The sequence below is a fragment of the Procambarus clarkii genome, chromosome 1, assembly GCF_040958095.1.
Source record: "Procambarus clarkii isolate CNS0578487 chromosome 1, FALCON_Pclarkii_2.0, whole genome shotgun sequence".
Classification (NCBI taxonomy): Eukaryota; Metazoa; Arthropoda; class Malacostraca; order Decapoda; family Cambaridae; genus Procambarus; species Procambarus clarkii.
Window position 1 is genome coordinate 37,343,568 of NC_091150.1, and position 19,394 is coordinate 37,362,961.

General features: G+C 40.5%; 2 protein-coding genes across 2 annotated transcripts in view; both read right to left on the minus strand.

Annotated features, from left to right (window-relative positions):
• Nucleotides 1-19,394, minus strand: part of LOC123754366 (uncharacterized) — a gene marked incomplete in the record, with an annotated part of 212,897 nt that overhangs the window by 61,186 nt on the left and 132,317 nt on the right.
• Nucleotides 6,293-6,769, minus strand: LOC138363039 (uncharacterized). Its single transcript, XM_069321849.1, has one exon. The coding sequence runs from the start codon at nucleotides 6,767-6,769 to the stop codon at nucleotides 6,293-6,295; it is 477 nt and encodes a 158-aa protein (XP_069177950.1).

Consider the following 19,394-nt stretch of genomic DNA (forward strand, 5'->3'; position numbering starts at 1 on the left):
TGAGCCTCTGGTCTCGTATAAACAATGGCTGCCCTCCTTCCCCCTCTGACGCCTGGCCTACATTGTCCAGATTTCAGAACGTGATAGAAGGGTCACATTTACTCTACTTTAATATTGATAATTAAGTTAATTTATATAAGATGTTTTTATGATGGTAAAGTCCAAAGACTTATGTATTTAAGAATAATTCCCAGCAGAATAGCTGGTGAATTATAATAGTATGTGGTGATGATATCCCGTTTTCTTAGACGGTAATTCCACTACAAGTTACGTTTTCTATGGGTAACTTGTTGGTAATACAGCAGCTCTTATCTGTCTGTATGATATTATTATTAAATGGTGTCGGATTTTCCGACATAATTCCCCAGGGGGCTGCTCACGGGTCGAAGTCCTAATTAGAACAGACGAACACCGATACTCCTCCTTCGAATTATTAGATTAATTTGATGTTAGTAGTTAGTAATCACACGTTTGTGTGTCTGTTCGTACAGGACGGATGTCCCGTACTAGAGTTGCAGGGGTTAGAAGTCTAATGCGATTTCATTTCCCTGTCAACTCTTGAAAGGCTAATATTCAAGCCTTATTACATATTATTTAACCCAGAAGACTGGATGTGATCAAGTACTACAGTCAAGTATGATTCAGGGACTGCAGTGAGATCAGTGACATCAGATATAACTTGAAGTTTCTTCAGGTAACTGGTCACTGATATATAAACACTGAGGCCCATGGAATACATCTTGATTAAATAATAAATGTATCAAATCAGTCATCAGATTTATTGGGGTTTAATTTAGTTAATTGTTTCAGAAGATTGAATAGCTCATCATTAAAGTAAAGTATGGTTCTGAGACTGCAGTGGGTTCAGTGACATTGGTCGCAGTGACTTGTAGCTGTTTTAGGCTACTGTTCACTGATTTGCCACTGAGGCCTCATGAACTCATCTTCAGCTTTAAATGATGATACTAACATCAACTTCTGTTGGTATAGTCAGCTGTAATCTCCTTAGTATAATGCTACTGGAGAAATATAATCAGCTGACAAATTTAGATTTCTACTGGTATTGTTTATCTGCAGGCATAGGTCTCCTCAGGCTTGATACTGGGCCTGAGAGTAATTTACCTCCTGCAGAGTTTAACATGGTTATACCCTGATATTTAGTAGGGCTACCGATGAATCGATGGTAGTAGTCTGTCCCCACAAGGACAGCCATTTGGCATTTGATTTGCTCAAATTTACCTGCAGCTGCTTGATAATAGCTTTCCAGGTCAGCATAATCAACTGTTGATTGTTGTGACAAATCTTCACATTTCTTGATCTGTCTTGTTAAGTGGCCTTTAAGACCTGCAAGGGTTCTTTTCATTCTCCCTGCATTATCCATACTGGCTAGTTGGAGAAGCCTTGTGGGGCTTGTACTTGGGCTGCTCATAATACTGAACAAGCTCTAATGGTAGCCTAGGGTAAATTCTGAACTCACTAGGCAATAATCCTACCTCTACTAGAGGTTAGCACTTAAAATTAATACACATTATATATATACAATCATCCACACTAATGATTTGAGTGATAAACCAGTGTCACTGGAAGTACCTTTAGGTTAGCTCTTCTATATCACCCTAGGATGGTAGAGACACTAATTAATCACTCAAAGGTGTAATGATCATAAGTAAATTATTATATATACAACTCAACTCGAGTTGATAAAAATTACACCCAAATAGGGTCTGGACCATTCATTAATGGTGTTAGGTTGTTCAATATAGTACAACTGACTATTGTAATAATGGGACTAGGATGAACAATAATAGTTCAACTAGTCATATCCTACCCTGTTGTGGGTTGGCAATTAGTAAATATTATATTGAGAACACTAGTGCAATTTATATTAAATGATTCTCTATTTTGGAGAAATAATATACACAATTATTGATAATAGCCTCTTAATTAGCCTCTATGAAACTTCTAATATTATCTAGAAGTATTAAATATTATTAGTGACCTCGCGAAATAAACTCCACAAAATTCGTAGATAATCTCTCGCGAAATGTAACACCACGAAATCCGTGAACAATCTCGCGACACAGTCACTAATTGGCTGGCTTCAATATTAGCGCTGTCATTTCACGAAATAACACGCCACCAAATATCTGTGGGTGTGCATGAAACCGCTGATGAGGCTGAACTCAGTTGAGGGAGGCTCCTGAGCTCCCTCGAGGCTACGCTTCCGTCTTTGACTGGCTGGCCTTTGTTTAAATAACACTGCACTAGTATATTTAATGAATCCACTGGATAACTGGTTCATCCGGTACTAAGATGACCAAATGTGGGTTCATAGGACCGAATATTCCGGTTCCGAAGGTCCAAATAATGTGGGAACCGACCTGTGAGATTTATATTTATTTAATTTATATGAATTTATATTTACGTTAATTTATATACTTCGATAGCAATTTGTATAATGTTAAGTGGACTGTATTTCTGCAATAATCTCAATCTCACAAATCGATCCTCTACACATTAGGGGGGGTTAAATTAATATATATGCAGCCAATCAAACTACAGTAATAGACTACATACTATTAAACATTGAAGAGGTTCCTTATCTTATAGTACAGCAGGTTAGTCCACCAGGTATAACTAGGGTGTAGACACCAAATTATCCTCTTTGAGGTAGCTTCCATATCACCCAGTAACTGGTGCACAATCTTGCATCCTCGTCTTGACCTGTCAAAAGTGCGCTAGCTGTGAAGCCAGATACCTATATATGACAAGTATATCAGAGAAAACAGTACATGGAACATGAAGACCTGGCTTAATTACCTTTAGTATGAGGCGATTTCGCGTTCTAACCGGGTCACCCTATATAATGACATTAATGGCCACTAATGATAGATAATGGGTTTCGGAAAGAACACTTAACTTGATTTGTTGACAGCGTGTTGACACATGGTACACCTTTGGTATCCATAACACTACGTCCAAGTAAAATTAACAGGAGCCGAATTTGCTCCCGTGTGAGCCTCTGGTCTCGTATAAACAATGGCTGCCCTCCTTCCCCCTCTGACGCCTGGCCTACATTGTCCAGATTTCAGAACGTGATAGAAGGGTCACATTTACTCTACTTTAATATTGATAATTAAGTTAATTTATATAAGATGTTTTTATGATGGTAAAGTCCAAAGACTTATGTATTTAAGAATAATTCCCAGCAGAATAGCTGGTGAATTATAATAGTATGTGGTGATGATATCCCGTTTTCTTAGACGGTAATTCCACTACAAGTTACGTTTTCTATGGGTAACTTGTTGGTAATACAGCAGCTCTTATCTGTCTGTATGATATTATTATTAAATGGTGTCGGATTTTCCGACATTCCACTTTTACATTTTCCAACTATCAAACGCTTCCAAAAAATTTACATTATTATTTGTATTTGTATTAACGCTCCGTGCGGCAGGCTTCGCTCAGAGCTGAACAAAGTCCAGAGGAACCAAGCGTCGAGTTAACCGACAATGTTTGCATTTTCCTCAACAGGAACTTTGACGCCATTTTGGTAAGCATACAATTACACTGGGATAAACTATAACGTGGGAGCTGCCAGGATGTTTACTGTTGTGTGTATATATATATATATATATATATATATATATATATATATATATATATATATATATATATATATATATTTTTAATGCACAACTTGCTTAAATACGCAAGAAAAGTTATACAACCTTAGAACACTTCCCCACCAGGAGATTCGAACCCTAACCAGCACAGAAGCCTTACAGCAACTGGCATAACTGCTACGCCTTTAACCCACTGCACCACAGCTCAGACCCTTAAAAAGAGATGGTAATTTTGGAGTATTTAAATCCCCCAAAGATCACCACCTCTCAAGGGCAACTAGATCATAGTGAGGGGTTACTCACGTTCTTTCATCAAATTCAGAATTGGTTTCAGCAATTCAGCCGCTTGCTGCCTGATAACCGTCGTAGCTGCCTTGGCAACCAGGCGTTGGAGAGTTTTGCCAACAGCGATTGGCCTGATTCCATCGTCCTCTTTGAGAGCAGAGACGGAGGCACCAAAAAAAGAGGGGTCTGATGACCTCAGGTATATTACCAGCCAGGCACGCATTGACGAACCTTGTGAGTTCCATAAGAAGATCTTGTGCAGCTTCACCAACAGCAGGATTTAACATTTGCTTGACGTGTTGAGATTTTAACCCTGTAAAACCCAGGTGGAAAAGAAAGAGCTGCTTTGTAGACCTCAGATTCACCAACAGTTTGTGGGTCTGAAATGGTTTCGGCTGGAGGCAGAACGATGTTGTCGCCTTGAGGGGCTCTGGGTGGGTGCTTGCTTTTCAGGGTCCGTGCTATGGCCGTGTTTCAAGGAGCAATTTTATCGTCACTGGTAAGGACTCTAATAGCACTTGTGGTGTTTCCCTCTTTAATTTTCTTGGTGACTTGTGCTCTGATTTTGTACGTTTCCGATATGTTTTTTTTTTAACCATTTCTGCGGTATATATATATATATATATATATATATATATATATATATATATATATATATATATATATATATATGTATGTATATATATATATATATATATATATATATATGTATATATAAATATATATATATATATAATATGGCACCACTTCTGTTTGTTTGTAGGGCCCTCCACGACTACCGGGCTTAGGTCTATCGACCCGAGGCTTATGGAAGGTCAACAAACTTTTTGGTTTTGGTCAAGACCAAACCAAGACAAGGTCAACAAACCAAGACAAGGTCAACAAACCAAGACAAGGTCAACAAACCAAGACAAGATTTTTCGATTGTCATTAGCGTTAATTTGAAGTGTATAAGGCTTCAAAGTCTGTAGCAATGCAGGAGATTCTAAGCTGATATTGAACACTCTTGTGTGTTCTCACATTTACAAGGTATTGGAACTGGTAAAGTGACAGTATGGATTGGTCGCCAGCCTCTTCATGTATTTGTAGGGAGATTTTAAGTTATTCTCATATTAGTGAGATAAGCAACAGTAGCAACGGCAGGAGGAGGAACGCAACAAGCTGACAAATATATATATATATATATATATATATATATATATATATATATATATATAAAACAACATTTCCGTTACAGAAGTCACTTGACATATAACTTGATCCATGACCGATCTCATTTCATTTCATAAACCTACTTCAAAACAGACATATATGAAACACAAGTATGAAACAGACAAATATGAAACAGACAAGTATGAAACAGACAAGTATGAAACAGACAAGTATGAAACAGACAAGTATGAAACAGACAAGTATGAAACAGACAAGTATGAAACGAGGAACAAGCCAGAAGCAGTGACTATACGGGGCAACATTAAAAAATCTCTTAAGGAAATTAACAAAGAAAAACTTAAAAAAACAAGAAAAAAAACAAGAAACAATTCAAAACAAAAAGCTAGTGACGGACAAACAGAGGCGAGAAATCTCCATGTTATTGTTTCTTTAATGGTTGTTCCGGCCCGTATGATGGACAATGGTTGTTCCGGCCCGTATGATGGACAATGGTTGTTCCGGCCCGTATGATGGACAATGGTTGTTCCGGCCCGTATGATGGACAATGGTTGTTCCGGCCCGTATGATGGACAATGGTTGTTCCGGCCCGTATGATGGACAAAATACGCGACTGCAAAACCTCAAAGAGAAAAAAATCGAAAGCAAACGGGTATTTAATGCTAAACTATAAAAAAAACAATTAAGCAAAGATGAAGCTACAGCATTTGACAATATTATTGTTAACAGAATAAAACCCAAAAATCCAAATAAATTAATCCAGGAAGTCCTTAATTATTAATCAAGGAAATTAATCCAGGAAGTCCTTAAGCCTAGCTTAATAAAAAGTTTAGGAAAAATAATTTTTTATATATAATATGGGTTTGTGCAAAGTTAGGCCAAGTTAGGTTAGGAGATTTGCATCTATTGGCCGTTAATGACTTAACAGGAACGACTCATCTAGATTGTGGTTGTCCGGGAAGGAACTTTTTAAATTTTTTTAATTTTGGCGTAGGCCCAGGGGCGTACCGGGAGGTGTGGGCAACGCATAGGATGTGGTAAAGGACCGTATGATGGACAAGTATGGGACAAGGGCGACACTAACCTACGCTTGGTTTTATAAATTACAAAACTATAATATACATTTGATATTAATTTACTTTTGAGAAATTATTGTTCGTGATTTCACAGTACGACAAATGTCTGACGAACATGATCTGAGGATAGGTTCTTCAGGCCGGCCGCGGCTTGGACGAACATGATGGGTTGATGACGGCCGCGGCTTGGACGAACATGATGGGTTGATGACGGCCGCGGCTTGGACGAACATGATGGGTTAATGACGGCCGAGGCTTGGACGAACATGATGGGTTAATGGCCGAGGCTTGGACGAACATGATGGGTTGATGACGGCCGAGGCTTGGACGAACATGATGGGTTGATGGCCGCGGCTTGGACGAACATAATGGGTTGATGACGGCCGCAGCTTGGACGAACATGATGGGTTGATGACGGCCGAGGCTTGGACGAACATGATGGGTTGATGACGGCCGAGGCTTGGACGAACATGATGGGTTGATGACGGCCGAGGCTTGGACGAACATGATGGGTTGATGACGGCCGCGGCTTGGACGAACATGATGGGTTGATGACGGCCGAGGCTTGGACGAACATGATGGGTTGATGACGGCCGAGGCTTGGACGAACATGATGGGTTAATGACGGCCGCGGCTTGGACGAACATGATGGGTTAATGACGGCCGCGGCTTGGACGAACATGATGGGTTGATGACGGCCGAGGCTTGGACGAACATGATGGGTTGATGACGGCCGAGGCTTGGACGAACATGATGGGTTGATGACGGCCGCGGCTTGGACGAACATGATGGGTTGATGACGGCCGCGGCTTGGACGAACATGATGGGATGATAACCGCAGCTTTTATTATTTTCTACCACAGACGTGGCCACACATTTACAATGCTAACCAGCATATATATATACATTTTCTTCTGTCCTCCATGGACAGGGTGAGAGATCTGTTAAACATATACTTCAGTGATTTATTGAATAATCAACCACAGAAGGTGATTGTAGTGCTTATAAAATGCTAATCTAACCTACATACATCAATACATAAGCGTGGACGAGCATGGCTTGAGGATAGGTTGAGAACGGCAGCACCCTGAACAGACATGGTTTAAGAATAGGCAGACAAGACAGAATTCTCTCTTATAGCATATGAATATAGAGTTTGACTATAACCCAGTCAGTTATAGTCAAACTATATGAATGAGTTTGACCCAGTCAAACTCAATTCATATAGAGTTTGACTGGGTATAAATAGAAGCTGCCATGTATGGGTCAACAGACCTTCTGAAGTGTGTTTAATTCTAATGTTCTGATATATGTGTTTTATGACCACACATATAGAGGGTTTTAACCACATATTTTGTGCTTAACGTTTCAGGCCACGTGTGGCTTTCCGACTTTGTTGTCTGGGGACATAAAGACTGAAGACCTTTAGCGAAGTTCATCATCAATCTTCGTTGATGATGATGAGCGAATCTCATCAACGATATCACCAGCTACAGAATACAAGAACTTGTCACATACAGAAAATACAAAACGGGGGTGAAAAATAGAGAACACGAAAAATAAAGATAACGAAGTCATAAAGAAATGCACAAAATAACAAAGACAAAAAATAAAGTTAACGATAAATATAAAGAAAACGAAAAAATACAAGCTACCGAAATAATAAGAAAGGCAATACATAAAAACCACCAAAAAACAAAGAATTCGTAAAATATATAAAACGAAGACATAAAAATTAAAAATTAAATTAAAAAACACACAAAAAGAAAATTAAAAAAAAAACACTGAAATAAAAACGAAAAAAAATAAGGGTAACGGAAAAATAAAATTTACCAAAATAATAAACACAACTACAGAATGAAAAAAATAAAATTTAGTTTCTTCAGGAAACTACAAAACACGACGAAAAAAAATAAAGAAAAACAAATAATACGAAACACGGAAAAACAACCACCCCTCCAAATGAAAAAAAAAAAAAAATAAACAATGCTGTGAGAAAAACAGCCACAAGCAATATACTATATCCACTTGGTCGTGTTATTAGTGCTAAAATGTATGCAAATACGATCATTACGGAGCGCCACGTGTAACTCCGATGATGTGCGTCCGGAAGGCCATTTGCATCCGGCTGCATCGATGCTTGCAATATTAGTATAATTGCTGCAATATTCCGGCTTTGTGTTACGTGGGGATTAAAGTTTCCCAGGCTGGGGAGGTGGGGGGTGAGGCTTCTGGACCCCAGGATGTGTGGGGGGGGGGTGAGGCTTCTGGACCCCAGGATGGGGGGGGGTGAGGCTTCTGGACCCCAGGATGGGGGGGGGGTGAGGCTTCTGGACCACAGGATGGGGGGGGGGTGAGGCTTCTGGACCCCAGGATGCGGGGGGGGTGAGGCTTCTGGACCCCAGGATGGAGGGGGTGAGGCTTCTGGACCCCAGGATGTGTGGGGGGGTGAGGCTTCTGGACCCCAGGATGGGGGGGGGTGAGGCTTCTGGACCCCAGGATGGAGGGGGTGAGGCTTCTGGACCCCAGGATGGGGGGGGGGTGAGGCTTCTGGACCCCAGGATGGAGGGGGTGAGGCTTCTGGACCCCAGGATGGGAGGGTGAGGCTTCTGGACCACAGGATGGAGGGGGGTGAGGCTTCTGGACCCCAGGATGGGAGGGTGAGGCTTCTGGACCCCAGGATGGGGAGGGGTGAGGCTTCTGGACCCCAGGATGGGGGGGGCTTCTGGACCCCAGGATGGGGGGGGTGAGGCTTCTGGACTCCAGGATGGGGGGGGTGAGGCTTCTGGACCCCAGGATGGAGGGGGTGAGGCTTCTGGACCCCAGGATGGGAGGGTGAGGCTTCTGGACCACAGGATGGGGGGGGGGGTGAGGCTTCTGGACCCCAGGATGGGGGGGTGAGGCTTCTGGACCCCAGGATGGGGGAGTGAGGCTTCTGGACCCCAGGATGGGGGGGGGGTGAGGCTTCTGGGGTTCACCCCACTTTAGTACTATTATAGACTATGATTAGTGGTCCTCCACCCATTCCAGAGTGGAGAGAGAGAGAGAGAGAGAGAGAGAGAGAGAGAGAGAGAGAGAGAGAGAGAGAGAGAGAGAGAGAGAGAGAGAGAGAGAGAGAGAGAGAGAGAGAGAGAGAGAGAGAGAGAGAGAGAGAGAGAGAGAGAGAGAGAGAGAGAGAAAGAGAGAGAGAAAGAGAGAGAAATCATCACATAGAAAAAATAGTTATATCTGATTATATTACATTAATTATGTATAAATATGCGAGCGAGTCGTTGTCAAAAACTGTGAAGGGTGTAATTAGATCAACAGTTTCATCAGATGACAATTTGGGTGAGCATTATTATCATTATTATATCGATAGAGTTATATAAATTGACATTCAACTAATGTTTTTAGGCCTGTATCGGCCCGCTACACGTTCTGGTCTGTTTGAATTATTCGAACACCATCTCCGAACACTCGTTGGTGGTTGAACACTATCTCCTGGACTACCCGCGTGGTGCAGCGCGGGTCATTTTCCTACAATGACAGCACTAATAGCAGTACTTATGGTCAAGCGTACATTAGTGTGCTGCTGGGACACCCCCACCCCCTGTCCCCATTCAAACGGTTTACTTTTTGAATGACTGAAATAGTCCAAATGGTTTTCTAGTAAATAGGAAAGGTAACCTGTTCAGGCACTCCTAGGCCTAATGCTTCCGAAAAGACTGGAAGTGCAGCTTCTTGTTTCAACGGTCTCTTTCAACCGTCTACTTCAACGGCCTCCTTCAACGGTTTCTTTCAAAGGTCTCATTCAACGATCTAATTCAACGGCCTCTTTCATCGGCCTCAATCAACGGCTTCCTTCAACGGCCTCAATCAATGGCCTCCTTCAACGGCCTTAATCAACGGCCTCCTTCAACGGCCTCAATCAACGGCCTCAATCAATGGCCTCCTTCAACGGCCTTAATCAACGGCCTCAATCAACGGCCTTAATCAACGGCCTCAATCAACGGCCTTAATCAACGGCCTCAATCAACGGACGATAAAACTCATATGATCTTCCTAAATATTTGAATGATTGTTGCCGCCGGAGGCGGCTAGTTTATTGTGCACCCCATACTTGTCCTGTGAGCGGTAGCGCAAAAAGCATTACAGAGGGCACAAAAGGTCTTTATCAGATCTCATCTTAGATTATTACATAAACAATTTAACCTATCCTTCACACCTTACAGTTACAACGTCAGCTAGTTACAGAGAAAGTGCTATTTCAAGAGCTATATATTTACAGTAAGTCATTATACATTAATGGTAGGTCTTATCGCTAATACATAATAGTTTGACCAATGGAGATATTACAGAGTCATAGGGGAACTGCTGTTTATTATTAGTCTTCACAATACACTATTTGTTTCTTAATCTCATATGTCGTTTATCTACTGGAAGCGAAATATGGATACAGTGCAAGGATTTCAGGTAATTTATCTATGGTAATAAGATAGTTTGCCATATCATACAGAGTGAGCTTAGATTTATCTCTAAATGGCACAATTTTGCTACAATCCAAGATATAATGTTCGAGTGTGTGTTCCTGTCTTTGTCCACACACTTTACACTTTACTTCATCTAGATCCCTATACAAGCCGAATTGCCAGAGATACTTGTAGCCAAGTCTTATACGAGCTGTGACAACATCTGTTAGTCTACTGACTTTGTTACTTGCCCCATACACATGTTTTACTTCACACATTTCATTGTGATGAACAATGGACCTGCTAGTTCCAGTTTGCACTGTTCTACTTTCTTCAAATCCATCCAGGAGTTCTCGTCTAATGACACTTTTAAGGGATCTATTTGATAACTCAAGATTCCGTTCAATACTGTCTTTATTTACTGCAGCCTTAGCAAGGGCGTCAACTTTGTCATGTTCCTGCAGGCCAATGTGAGAAGGAATCCACAACATTTTTATATTTACCCTTTTGCTAAGTATTCTTATATATCTACGTCTAGCTTCCAAGACAAGCACGTTATTACTTGATTGCAAACTGTTTATTGCTCGTAGTAAGGAAAGGGAGTTGGAAATAATTAAGCTGTCTAATTCAGTGTTATCAATAATTTCGAGTGCCCACAGTATTGCTACCAACTCAGCTTGCATTGTGGACGCCCAGTTACTAATTCGGATATTCCTTTGAATTGTGCTGCCATCGGGCTGATGAGCAATAACAGCACTTCCTGCCCTCCCTGTAGCTGTGTTGAGTGATCCGTCAGTGTATATGGTCTTGTGTTCCCCCCCCACACACATATTGACGACGGTTGAAGTGCAGCTCCTGGGCTACCACCCCCTCAACATATTTACATTCAGATGCTCACACAAAACCTGAGGCAAATGTGATTCTAGACCGCCATGGCTACCGTCCGTTCTCTTACCACTTGGTCTGTACGGTAGAGAGACGGTCTCCCTTCACGCAGGTCGGCGTTCAATCCCCGACCGTCCACAAGTGGCTGGCCCACTATTCCTTTCCCCCTCGTTCCACCCCAAATCCTTATCCTGATCCCTTCCCAGTGCTATATAGTCGTAATGGCTTTCTCCTTGAATGTTATCTTCCCCTTCCCAGATAATCGCTCTACTCTAGCGCTTTACAGCCAATATTAACTATAAGTTTCAGATGACGATTTAAGGGGTTTGCACTCCCAACTTTAACCTTGGGAGTGCAACTTAAGTCACCGTAGTTTACTACTTTACGGATCATTCTAAGTCTTCACAGCTTGCTCACTATTCATTCTAGTTGTTCACTATTTATTCTACCTGTTCACTACTTTATAGAATCCCTTAAATCCTGTAGAACCCTTCACTGCAAGATTATATAATATATTATGTAAATAATACAATTGGTTCATAATATAATAGCTTTATAATACCACAGCTATATAATAAAATCTTTAAATGGAGAGATAAATATGAACTTCACTCCTATAAAAGCAAAAGACAAACTCCATAAACCACAAAACAAAAGACTATCCATGAAATAAAATGAGCCTTGTACATAACCACAAATTGAATTTATTTTGAATTCATGCCTTGATGTGAATTACCAATATATTTGTTGAACTCAAGTGCTTCAATTAAAAGTAATCACAAAAACAACAATTACAGCTTCAGTGTAATTGCAAACAGTCAATGTAATCTTGATGTAATTAAACACGTGTATTTGTTGACCCTTTTTCAGGTAATGTAATTCTGAGAGGACTGGAGTTATTGGTCAACAAACTGATGTAACAGCCGTATGTACGCGTGACCTCGTGCACGTGTGTGTATGTGTGTGTGTGTGTGTGTGTGTGTGTGTGTGTGTGTGTGTGTGTGTGTGTGTGTGTGTGTGTGTGTGTGTGTGTACTCACCTATTTGTACTTACATATTCGTGCTTGCAGGATCGAGCATTGACTCTTGGATCCCGCCATTTTTAGCCATCGGTTGTTTACAGCAATGACTCCTGTCCCATTTCCCTATCATACCTGGTTTTAAAATTATGAATAGAGTTTGCTTCCACAACCTGCTCTCCAAGTGCATTCCATTTTTCCATTAATCTCACGCTAAAAGAAAACTTCCTAACATCTCTGTGACTCATCTCAGTTTCCAGTTTCCACCCATGTTCCCTCGTTCTGTTGCTATTCCGTGTGAACATTTCATCTATTTCCACTTTGTCAAGACCCCTGAGTATTTTATATGTCCCTATCATATCTCTTCTCTCCCTTCTTTTCTCTAGTGTCGTAAGGTTCAGTTCCTTCAGACGCTCTTCATATCCCATCCCTCGTAACTCTGGGACAAGCCTCGTTCCAAACCTTTGAACCTGTTCCAGTTTCCTTATGTGCTTCTTCAAATGGAGACTCCATGCTGGCGCGGCATACTCTAAGACTGGTCTCACGTAGGCGGCGTAAAGCGCCCTAAATGCCTCCTTACTTAGGTTTCTAAATGATGTTCTAACTTTTGCCAGTGTAGAGTACGCTGCTGTCGTTATCCTATTTATATGTGCCTCAGGAGTTAGATAAGGTGTTACGTCCACTCCCAGGTCTCTTTCTCGAATCGTTACAGATAGGCAGTTCCCCTTCATTGTGTACTGTCCTTTTGGTCGCCTATCACCTGATCCCATTTCCATAACTTTACATTTACTCGCGTTGAACTCCAGTAGCTATTTCTCTGACCATCTCTGCAACCTGTCCAGGTCCTCTTGGAGGATCCTGCAATCCTCATCTGTCACAGCTCTTCTCATTAATTTTGCGTCATCCGCGAACATTGACATGTAGGATTCTGCTCCTGTAAACATAACATTTACGTAAATTAGAAAGAGGATTGGTCCCAGCACCGATCCTTGAGGTACTCCACTCGTTACTGTTCGCCAGTCCGACTTCTCGCCCCTTACCATTACTCTCTGGCTCCTTCCTGTTAGGTAGTTCCTTACCCATGCTAGGACCTTTCCGCTTACTCCTGCCTGTCTCTCAAGTTTGTATAGCAGTCTCATGTGTAGTACTGTATCCAAGGCCTTTTGGCAGTCTAGAAATATGCAGTCTGCCCAGCCTTCTCTGTCCTGCCTTATCCTTGTTATTTTATCATAGAATTCCAAAAGGTTTGTTAGGCAATATTTCCTTTTCCAGAACCCATGTTGGTGCTTATTTACAAACCTAATGCTCTCCAGGTGCTCAACAAGTCTTAGCCTAATTATTGTTTCAAGTATTTTGCAGGGGATGCTTGTTAGTGATACGAGTCTGTAGTTAAGTACCTCCTCCTTATCTCATTTCTTGAAAATCGGTACGACATTTGGCTCCTTCCAGCAACTGGGCAATTCACCCGACATAAGTGACTCATTAAAGATCACTGCTAGAGGCACGCTGAGGGCCTGCGATGCCCCTTTTAGTATCCACGGTGATACTTTGTCTGGTCCAACCGCCTTAGTTGCATCTAGTGTTGTCAACTGTTTCATGACTCCTCTGCTGTCACCTCTATATCTGATAGTCTTCCGTCTAGGGTAATCTCTTCTTTTATTACCGTCATGATGTCATTTACCGACATCTTCCTTCTTATATGGCTATGTAGTAATTTAGGTTGCTTTTTCGCTTTGATTGCAATATCATTCTCATAATTTCTTTCCGACACTCGTCTTATGTTAATGTAATCATTCCTAGCTCTGTTACATCTAATCCTGTTGTCCTCTGTCCTTTGTCTTCTGTACTTCCTCCACTCCCTCCTGCTTCTCACCTTTGCTTCCTGACACTGTCTATTAAACCATGGGTTATTATATTCCCTCCTGCTTTTTTCCTTTATTGTTGGAATAAATCTCTCTTCAGCCTCCTTGCATTTCAATATGACTTGGTACCTTGCACTGTTTTTCCTCTAATTTCTTCCTCCCACTGCACTTCTCCCAGGTAGTCCCTTATCCTTCTGTAGTCCCCTTTTCTGTAATCAAGTCTCCTTTCCCGGACCTCTTGTCCTTTGGTCACAATTTTGAGTTCCATCATGTAGTCAAAGGCTAGGACACAATGGTCACTGGCTCCTAGTGGTAATTCATGTTCCAAATGCTCGATATCTTCTACATTCTGGGCGAAAATTAGGTCTAATAGGCTGGGCGTATCCCCTCCTCTTTCCCTTGTGTCTTCCTTCACATGCTGTGTTAGGAAATTCCTGTCAATAACGTCTACCAACTTCGCTCCCCAGGTTTCCTCCCCGCCATGGGGATTCCTTGTTTCCCAATCTATCTCTCCGTGATTTAGGTCCCCCATGACCAGCAGCTTCGCTCTCATTCTATGCGCTATAGTTGCTGCCCTCTGCAGTTCATCTATACATGCCTTGTTGCTGTCCTCATACTCCTGCCTGGGCCTTCTACTGTTTGGTTGGGGATTGTAGAGTATCAAGATTACAATCTTCTTCCCATCCACTGTCAGAGTTCCATGTATGGAGCTCATGCCTTCGTTGGTATATGTGTGTGTGTGTACATACATAACAGAGACTTCTCGGCCGAGCTGCAACTCTTGGGCCCCTGCCTTTCCACCTCATGGTTGTTCAGTGCGATATACTCCGACCTCCTTCCCTCCCCCTCCTGCCTTGGTTGCTGTCACATCCCTTAACACATCATGTAGAGTTTCCCGCTACTGCTTCCCGGCCTTTAGCTCCTGGTCTCCGGCTGTGTGCCAAAGGTTGCTCTCTGTGAATCATGCAATATATATATATATATATATATATATATATATATATATATATATATATATATATATATATATATATATATATATATATATATATATAATATATATATATATAATATATATATATAATATATATATATGTATATATATATATATATATATATATATATGTATATATATATAATACATATATATATATATAATATTTTATTAAATATGACCGAAAAAGTAAGATTAATAATTCTAACACGAATTTTCTCAATCTTTCGTACATTATGCTTCACTGTTGGAGGTAAATCAAAAATCACTTCTCCAAAATTCATTTTTATTTCTAGTCTGACGCGACACGGGCGCGTTTCGTAAAACTTATTACATTTTCAAAGACTTCACAAATACACAACTGATTAGAACTTGCGTTTCCCTGATTTTATATCTACATTTGAGTGAGGTGGGAAGGGTGATGTGGCATTACATTTGAGTGAGGTGGGAAGGATGATGTGGCATTAACACAAGACAGAACACTAGAGGATATTAATAGGGTATTAAAAGTATCAACACAAGACAGAACACGAAACAATGGATATTGAATAGAAGTGTTTGTAGAAAGCCTATTGGTCCATATTTCTTGATGCTTCTATATTGAAGCGGAGTCTTGAGGTGGGTAGAATATAGTTGTGCAATAATTGGCTGTTGATTGCTGGTGTTGACTTCTTGATGTGTAGTGCCTCGCAAACGTCAAGCCTGGCTTGACGTTTGCGAGGCACTACACATCAAGAAGTCAACACCAGCAATCAACAGCCAATTATTGCACAACTATATTCTACCCACCTCAAGACTCCGCTTCAATATAGAAGCATCAAGAAATATGGACCAATAGGCTTTCTACAAACACTTCTATTCAATATCCATTGTTTCGTGTTCTGTCTTGTGTTGATACTTTTAATACCCTATTAATATCCTCTAGTGTTCTGTCTTGTGTTAATGCCACATCATCCTTCCCACCTCACTCAAATGTAATGCCACATCACCCTTCCCACCTCACTCAAATGTAGATATAAAATCAGGGAAACGCAAGTTCTAATCAGTTGTGTATTTGTGAAGTCTTTGAAAATGTAATAAGTTTTACGAAACGCGCCCGTGTCGCGTCAGACTAGAAATAAAAATGAATTTTGGAGAAGTGATTTTTGATTTACCTCCAACAGTGAAGCATAATGTACGAAAGATTGAGAAAATTCGTGTTAGAATTATTAATCTTACTTTTTCGGTCATATTTAATAAAATATGTCTACAGGAAAGACTGCTACCAAAATATACTAATATATATATAAATATATATATATATATATATATATATATATATAAATATATATATATATATATATATATATATATATATATATATATATATATTTATATACATTCATGCTTGCATCAATACATACGTATTATAATTCAATTACCATATATTACCTGGGAATCTCTATAAAGCCAGGGATTAAGGTGTATTAGTGTATTATTATCAATGATGTATAAAATACAACAATGGCATAATTTATTCAACAATATCATTAAATTTAATCGTCATGGATTGCAATAACTGCAAATTCAGTAATGTTTTACGTGTTTCACACATGTTGCATTTGTTGTCTTAATAACACTGCAGAAGTGTGTGTACTCACCTATTAGTGCTTGCGGGGGTTGAGCTTTGGCTCTTTAGTCCCGCCTCTCAACTGTCGATCAACTGGTGTACAGGGTCCTGAGCCTACTGGGCTCTATCATATCTTCATTTGAAACTGTGTATGGAGTCAGCCTCCACCACATCACTGCCTAATGCATTCCACCTGTTAACTACTTTGACACTGAAAAAGTTCTTTCTAACGTCCCTGTGGCTCATGTTGGTACTCAGTTTCCACCTGTGTCCCCTTGTTCGCGTACCACCAGAGTTGAATAGTTTATCCTTGTCTACCCGATCGATTCCCCTGAGGATTTTGTAGGTTGTGATCATGTTGGCTGTGACCCTTACTCTTCTGTCTTCCAGTGTCTTAAGGTGCATTTCACGCAGCCTTTCCTCGTAACTCATGCCTCTTAGTTCTGGGACTAGTCTAGTGGTATACCTTTGAACTTTTCCAGCTTCGTCTTGTGCTTGACAAGGTACGGGCTCCATGCTGGGGCCGCATACTCCAGGATTGGTCTTACATATGTGGTATACAAGGTTCTGAATGATTCCTTACACAGGTTCTTGAAGGCAGTTCTGATGTTAGCCAGCCTCGCATATGCTGCAGACGTAATTTGTTTTGTTGGGCTTCAGGAGACAGGTTTGGTGTGATATCAACTCCTAGATCTTTCTCTTTCTCACTCTAGTGTGTGTGTGTGTGCGCGCGCGCGCGCGCGCGTGTGTGTGTGTGTGTGTGTGTGTGTGTGTGTGTGTGTGTGTGTGTGTGTGTGTGTGTGTGTGTGTGTGTGTGTGTGTGTGTGTGTGTGTGTGTGTGTGTGTGTGTGTGCGTGCGTGCGCGTGCTTTTTGCATGCCTTCGTTTGAGAGTATTTGCGTTCATACCTCACCCCTCAGTTATTAACCAATTAGAGCCAAGAGTCAATGATCTGCCAGCCAATCACAACTAAGATTTCATTCATTCTCAGCCACTCAGAGTAGTCCTTATATTACCACCCAAACAAACTCTCGATTCCCACTCACCCAATCAATATCGAACACAGTGTAAATCATGACCCAATCACAGCCGAGAAAAGTTCAACAATTCTTTCATTTTCTCTCCTTTAGTGAATGCAATTAACGAACTCAATCGCTACCAGAAGACACCTTAAACAATAATAAAAAATGTAAAAAGTGTAAAAGTGTAAATTCCGTTCTCAAAAACATCCATGAAAATGAATAATCCGAAACTAGATTTCTAATATATATTTCACTGAGAAATAATTTACCCAGTATGAATGAAATAATCTTGAATTAAAGGTATTCAATTCGAAAAAAAATAATATTTTAGAAATAACTTTCTCGCGCGCGATGTCAACCTGTCTGGGTAATAGGCTTGGCTGAAGGAACAATTTTCTTCCTGGAAATAAATTATGACGTGTTGAAACGGTTATAAAACATATTAACTGAGCTCTGAAGAGCTCTATCTAAGCACGGCCTAAAATATAGGGTACACAAACGCCTTAACAGTCGTGTTCAAGCCTAACGTCAGGATTATTAGGTCGACAATGCACTGCTCTTTGCTCTTAATTCAGATTCGCCAAGCTCTTCGGGCGGTAAGAGCGACACAAGCAACAGACCAACCAACACAAAACACACACACACACACAACGTACAAAATATTTAGGATCAAAATTTGAATTAAAAATTAAATTAAAACAACACCAAAATTAACCAGAGCGAAAAAAATATCACTCAATGGAGAGCATTTAAGGAGATATTCGCGTCAAGCCTCACAGGGGGATATCAGTCACGGTACAAGGCCCAAGGGAGGATCCACAATATTTGCCAGCCAAATCTCGCGGATTTTGTGAAATTCACGTATTTTTGGCGGTCTGAATTGTGTCTCTGTAGACTGGCAATATTTACAGCCGAATTGTCCACTTAGGATATACAGTTACCTTCTGCACAGTATATATATATATATATATATATATATATATATATATATATATATATATATATATATATATATATATATATATATATATATTTTAACTAGTTTATATAAAATTTATTTATGGTGAATCCTTATTTTATGCAGCAAGCATTATATAAAAAATTTTCACATTTTTATAGTCAGTTTATATGACCAGATAATATAATTAGTTTACACTGTCAAATTATACCTTTAGTATATAATTATACTGAGCATGACAATACAGTGTGTAGAATAAGCTTAGGAGTTGATTTGTGTTGTTTTTGACCCTGTACCTAGGCTGGTACCCTATACGACAGGTTAGTGCCCTGTCCCTAGGCTAGTACCCTGTCCCTAGGATAGTACCCTGTCCCTAGGATAGTACCCTGTCCCTAGACTAGTACCCTGTCCCTAGACTAGTACCCTGTCCCTAGACTAG

What these genes read in the sequence shown, in the direction of transcription:
- LOC138363039 (XM_069321849.1), bottom strand. Translation starts at nt 6,769, where the DNA reads ATGTTCGTCCAAGCCTCGGCCGTCATCAACCCATCATGTTCGTCCAAG.